Genomic DNA, 5,653 nt, shown 5'->3' with positions numbered 1-5,653 from the left:
AAGGTTACAGATATATAGAAACATTGGGGTGTCACCCTGCTATAGTTCCAGGGGTACCCAGGGTACAATAAACACTCACCCCAAATCTCCCCCTAACTGACCTTCAGACTGGGCCCCCTTAGCTCATAACAAGGTTACAGATATATAGAAACATTGGGGTGTCACCCTGCTATAGTTCCAGGGGTACCCAGGGTACAATAAACACTCACCCCAAATCTCCCCCTAACTGGCCTTCAGACTGGGCCCCCTTAGCTCATAACAAGGTTACAGATATATAGAAACATTGGGGTGTCACCCTGCTATAGTTCCAGGGGTCCCCAGGGTACAAATAAACACTCACCCCAAATCTCCCCCTAACTGATCTTCAGACTGGGCCCCCTTAGCTCATAACAAGGTTACAGATATATAGAAACATTGGGGTGTCACCCTGCTATAGTTCCAGGGGTACCCAGGGTACAAATAAACACTCACCCCAAATCTCCCCTAACTGATCTTCAGACTGGGCCCCCTTAGCTCATAACAAGGTTACAGATATATAGAAACATTGGGGTGTCACCCTGCTATAGTTCCAGGGGTACCCAGGGCACAAATAAACACTCACCCCAAATCTCCCCCTAACTGACCTTCAGACTGGGCCCCCTTAGCTCATAACAAGGTTACAGATATATAGAAACATTGGGGAGATTGAGATCAGTGATTAGTAGTAGAAGATAGTTGGTAAGAGAAATTGGAGGCAGTGATTGTTACTAGGTATAGGTGAATATTAATAGTATGGGGGATTAGTACAATACACACAGACATATAGGAGAGAGCAGTGAGGATATAGAGATGTAGGTGCAGTTAGACATGCGCAGAAGTAGGGGGAGGAGGGGGCGGGGCGTGGGTCACATGAGCAGTCACATGAGCAGGAAGCAGAGAGGAGACTGAAGAGAGAAATACAGAACCGTGTCGGTAGTGAGTGAGAATGAAATCTATATACTGTCAGTGGGTGTATATACTGGGTATCTATATACTGTCAGTGTGTGTATATACGGGGGTATCTATATACTGTCAGTGGGTGTATATACTGGGGTATCTATATACTGTCAGTGGGTGTATATACTGGGTATCTATATACTGTCAGTGTGTGTATATACTGGGTATCTATATACTGTCAGTGTGTGTATATACTGGGGTATCTATATACTGTCAGTGTGTGTATATACTGGGGATCTATATACTGTCAGTGTGTGTATATACTGGGGTATCTATATACTGTCAGTGTGTGTATATACTGGGGATCTATATACTGTCAGTGGGTGTATATACTGGGTATCTATATACTGTCAGTGTGTGTATATACTGGGGTATCTATATACTGTCAGTGTGTGTATATACTGGGGTATCTATATACTGTCAGTGTGTGTATATACTGGGGATCTATATACTATCAGTGTGTGTATATACGGGGGTATCTATATACTGTCAGTGTGTGTATATACTGGGTATCTATATACTGTCAGTGTGTGTATATACTGGGTATCTATATACTGTCAGTGTGTGTATATACTGGGGTATCTATATACTGTCAGTGTGTGTATATACTGGGGATCTATATACTGTCAGTGTGTGTATATACTGGGGTATCTATATACTGTCAGTGTGTGTATATACTGGGGATCTATATACTGTCAGTGGGTGTATATACTGGGTATCTATATACTGTCAGTGTGTGTATATACTGGGGTATCTATATACTGTCAGTGTGTGTATATACTGGGGGTATCTATATACTGTCAGTGTGTGTATATACTGGGGTATCTATATACTGTCAGTGGGTGTATATACTGGGTATCTATATACTGTCAGTGTGTGTATATACTGGGGATCTATATACTGTCAGTGTGTGTATATACTGGGGATCTATATACTGTCAGTGGGTGTATATACTGGGGATCTATATACTGTCAGTGTGTGTATATACTGGGGGTATCTATATACTGTCAGTGTGTGTATATACTGGGGTATCTATATACTGTCAGTGTGTGTATAAACTGGGATATCTATATACTGTCAGTGTGTGTATATACTGGGATATCTATAGTATACAGTATATAATGTGATTAGTTAGTAAGGCATATAGCACTGTGGGCAGATACAGGGTGGGTTCTCTGTGTCTGTCTGTCTGTGCTGTAACCTCCTCTCTTCTTTCCATTAGTGATGACCTCTGAAAGTTCCCCTCTTCTTCATTACCGACTGTTTAGTGCGTCAGATGGAGCCTTGGGCCCCCCCGATTCATCTCCATGTGGGACAGAAGCTGTTGCCATGGGGACTGGACCCACCCAACGCAAACTCTCCACGTTTTTTGGGGTTGTTGTGCCCACTGTCCTGTCCATGTTTAGCATTGTGCTTTTTATGAGAATTGGTAAGCCTGAATTGTAAAGCCTTAAAACCCTTGTTGGCCCTCTCTTCTTTCCCTTACCCCTCCCAAAAATAATCTTCCTTTGTCTCTTGCAGGGTTTGTGGTGGGACACGCCGGACTCCTTCAGTCGCTATTGATGCTGTTTGTGGCTTATGTGATCATCTGGCTCACTGTTCTCAGTGTGTGTGCCATATCCACCAATGGTGCAGTCCAGGGGGGCGGAGCCTACTGTATCCTATTGTAGTATGGGACAGGAATTGTGGGAATATGAAGTCTATACTGGTCTTGATAATGAGACTGGTATGTGCCCCTCTTGCCCATCCCTCTCCAGCCCTCACTTGTTCTTTGTCCTTGACAAGAGTCCAGTCATGATCTCACGCACCCTGGGACCAGAGTTTGGAGGCAGCATCGGACTCATGTTCTACCTGGCTAATGTGTTTGCGTGTGGGGTGTATGTCCTGGGACTGGTAGAAGCAGTGCTGGATGTGTTCGGTAGAGGTAAGTCTGCTCCCACCCAAATGCTTCTGTGCTCTCAAATGATGTCTTCCCCAATCTCTCTGGGTACTCATCTGCTGCCTCCTGTCTTCTCCTCCTTTGTCCCTTTGCTTTCCTCTTACCCCTTCTTTGTCCTTCTTAGCTTTCCTCTTCTTTTGTCAGCCTCTCTTTAATATTTTTACATTTCACCTTTTCTTTTCCTCTTTAACTTCCCTGTGTGCCTCTCACCTTTCCCTCCCTCTTTCCTCTGGCCCAATATTCTCACTCTTTTCTCTATGCCAATACCCTCCCTGTGCACCTCTCACCCTTCCCTCCTTCATTCCTCTACCCCAATATCCTCCCTACTGTGCACCTCTCATCCTTCCCTTCTTTATTCCTCTACCCCAATATCCTTGCTCTTTCTTCTACCCCAATATCCTCCCTACTGTGCACCTCTCACCTTTCCCTCCTTCATTCCTCTACCCCAATATCCTCCCTACTGTGCACCTCTCACCCTTCCCTCCTTCATTCCTCTACCCCAATATCCTCCCTACTGTACACCTCTCACCCTTCCCTCCTTCATTCCTCTACCCCAATATCCTCCCTACTGTACACCTCTCATCCTTCCCTTCTTTATTCCTCTACCCCAATATCCTTGCTCTTTCTTCTACCCCAATATCCTCCCTACTGTGCACCTCTCACCTTTCCCTCCTTCATTCCTCTACCCCAATATCCTCCCTACTGTGCACCTCTCACCTTTCCCTCCTTCATTCCTCTACCCCAATATCCTCCCTACTGTGCACCTCTCACCCTTCCCTCCTTCATTCCTCTACCCCAATATCCTCCCTACTGTACACCTCTCATCCTTCCCTTCTTTATTCCTCTACCCCAATATCCTTGCTCTTTCTTCTACCCCAATATCCTCCCTACTGTGCACCTCTCACCTTTCCCTCCTTCATTCCTCTACCCCAGTATTCTCCCTACTGTGCACCTCTCATCTTTCCCTTCTTTATTCCTCTACCCCAATATCCTCCCTACTGTACACCTCTCATCTTTCCCTTCTTTATTCCTCTACCCCAATATCCTTGCTCTTCTACCCCAATATCCTCCCTACCGTGCACCTCTCACCCTTCCCTCCTTCATTCCTCTACCCCAATATCCTTGCTTTTTCCTCTACCCCAATATCCTCCCTGTGTGCCTCTCACCCCTTCAACTGTTTTTTTTCCTCCACCCCCAGCTCTACTCATACTCAATGTTTTCTTTTATTTCCACTAATGGTCCCTGTGTATTTCATTTCCCTCAGACCCATCAGACGTTACGGACTCTCTGCGGTCCCTTCCTCAGGGCTACGGTTACAGCTTCCTGTACGCCAGCATCATCCTCCTCCTCTGTATGGCCATCTGTCTGGTTGGTGCCTCCATTTACTCCCAGGCATTATTTTTCATCTTCCTGTTGGTTTTCGTGGTTCTCCTGACGATTCTGATCAGTTTTCTGGCAGTCAGGCCCCTCACTGTGAGCATCCGGCATGGGGGAAATGTGAGCATGACAGGGGTGTACACAGGAATAAACAGCAGCACCCTCCATAATAACCTGCAGGGTGAGCCTCTCCTTATTCCTCCCTCATTATCTCTGTCACTGCCCATTATGATCTGCCATATTGCTTCCTGGCTATTCCTTACGGAGGCTGCCATATTGCTTCCGGGCTATTCCTTATGGAGGCTGCCATTATGTTTTCATAGAGCGCATCAGAGATTTAGTGGGAGGAGCCTGTACTGTATGGTTCTTGTGCAATATGAATAATCACTAGCAAATCTCTGTTCCCTACACACACACACAGCTAAAGGATATGTGTATAATCTCATACTAGTGCAAGAAATGAAAACCTGTAGAATGTTATCATTCAGACCCCCTCTTCAGGTGATCATGTGACTCATATGTTTCTCTTCCCATCTCATTAGCTGATTATTCTCTGGATTATACAACCGGCAACCTCATGAACTTCGCCACTGTGTTTGCTGTGATGTTTAATGGCTGCACTGGTATTATGGCTGGCTGTAACTTGTCTGGTAAGTTCTCAATAGTAGTGTAGCAGTAGTATAGCACTATGTGTAGCACTATGTGTAGCACTATATATAGCACTATATATATATATATATATATATATATATATATATATATATATATATATATATATATATATAATCAAAGAGCAATAAGGAGGCTCACAGGTCTTATGAAGATGGTACAGGTGTTTATAAGTCAAAAAAACAGCTAACGTTAGCTGTTTTTTTGACTAATAAACACCTGTACCTTCTTCATAAGACCTGTGAGTGCCAGCCTCCTTTTTGCTCTACACTTACCCTTTGGGCTTTTTGCACCCAGGCAACGTACACCGATATACGAGTTGTCGGCTATATAAATATAGTACTATGTATAGCAGGATGTATAGTACTATGTATAGCACTATGTATAGTACTAGTATGTAGCAATAAGCAGATGAGAGTTCTGATGACACTTTCACATAAACTGTCCAGCTGTCATGTTCAGCTTTCTTAGTTAATTGTCAGCCTTTCTGTGCCAGGGGTCCCTTGGGTAAAATTGCTATGACCGTGGCATACGGTTTTATTATTATTATTAACAAGCAGGCACAGACTTATTCCCCCTGATTCCCCGATTCTGGAAGTTTGATGGATGTTCCTACTGCTGATGTGTCCCCTTGTTTCTCCTTTTCCTTGCTGTTCTTACAGGGGAGCTGAAACAGCCCAGTCGCTCCATCCC

General features: G+C 44.5%; 1 protein-coding gene across 3 annotated transcripts in view; it reads left to right on the top strand.

The window, feature by feature from the left end:
- Positions 1-821: 821 nt before the first annotated feature.
- Positions 822-5,653, top strand: part of slc12a9.S (solute carrier family 12, member 9 S homeolog) — a 14,171-nt gene continuing 9,339 nt past the window's right edge. Inside the window, exons 1-7 of one of the 3 annotated variants that reach the window (XM_041589001.1) lie at positions 822-954; positions 2,198-2,404; positions 2,497-2,631; positions 2,768-2,899; positions 4,179-4,472; positions 4,834-4,941; positions 5,623-5,653. The exon at positions 5,623-5,653 is cut by the window's right edge and continues 81 nt beyond it. In XM_041589001.1, coding sequence (XP_041444935.1) covers position 954; positions 2,198-2,404; positions 2,497-2,631; positions 2,768-2,899; positions 4,179-4,472; positions 4,834-4,941; positions 5,623-5,653 — 908 coding nt within the window. In that variant the 5' untranslated portion in view covers positions 822-953. Of the gene's footprint in view, positions 981-2,197; positions 2,405-2,496; positions 2,632-2,767; positions 2,900-4,178; positions 4,473-4,833; positions 4,942-5,622 lie in introns of all 3 variants that reach the window. The other 2 variants (XM_041589000.1, XM_041589002.1) reach the window with 2 other exon arrangements.

The sequence above is a fragment of the Xenopus laevis genome, chromosome 3S (genome assembly GCF_017654675.1).
Source record: "Xenopus laevis strain J_2021 chromosome 3S, Xenopus_laevis_v10.1, whole genome shotgun sequence".
NCBI classification, from domain to species: domain Eukaryota; kingdom Metazoa; phylum Chordata; class Amphibia; order Anura; family Pipidae; genus Xenopus; species Xenopus laevis.
The sequence above is the reverse complement of the archived record's forward strand: the minus strand, read 5'-3'. Positions and strand labels throughout refer to the sequence as shown.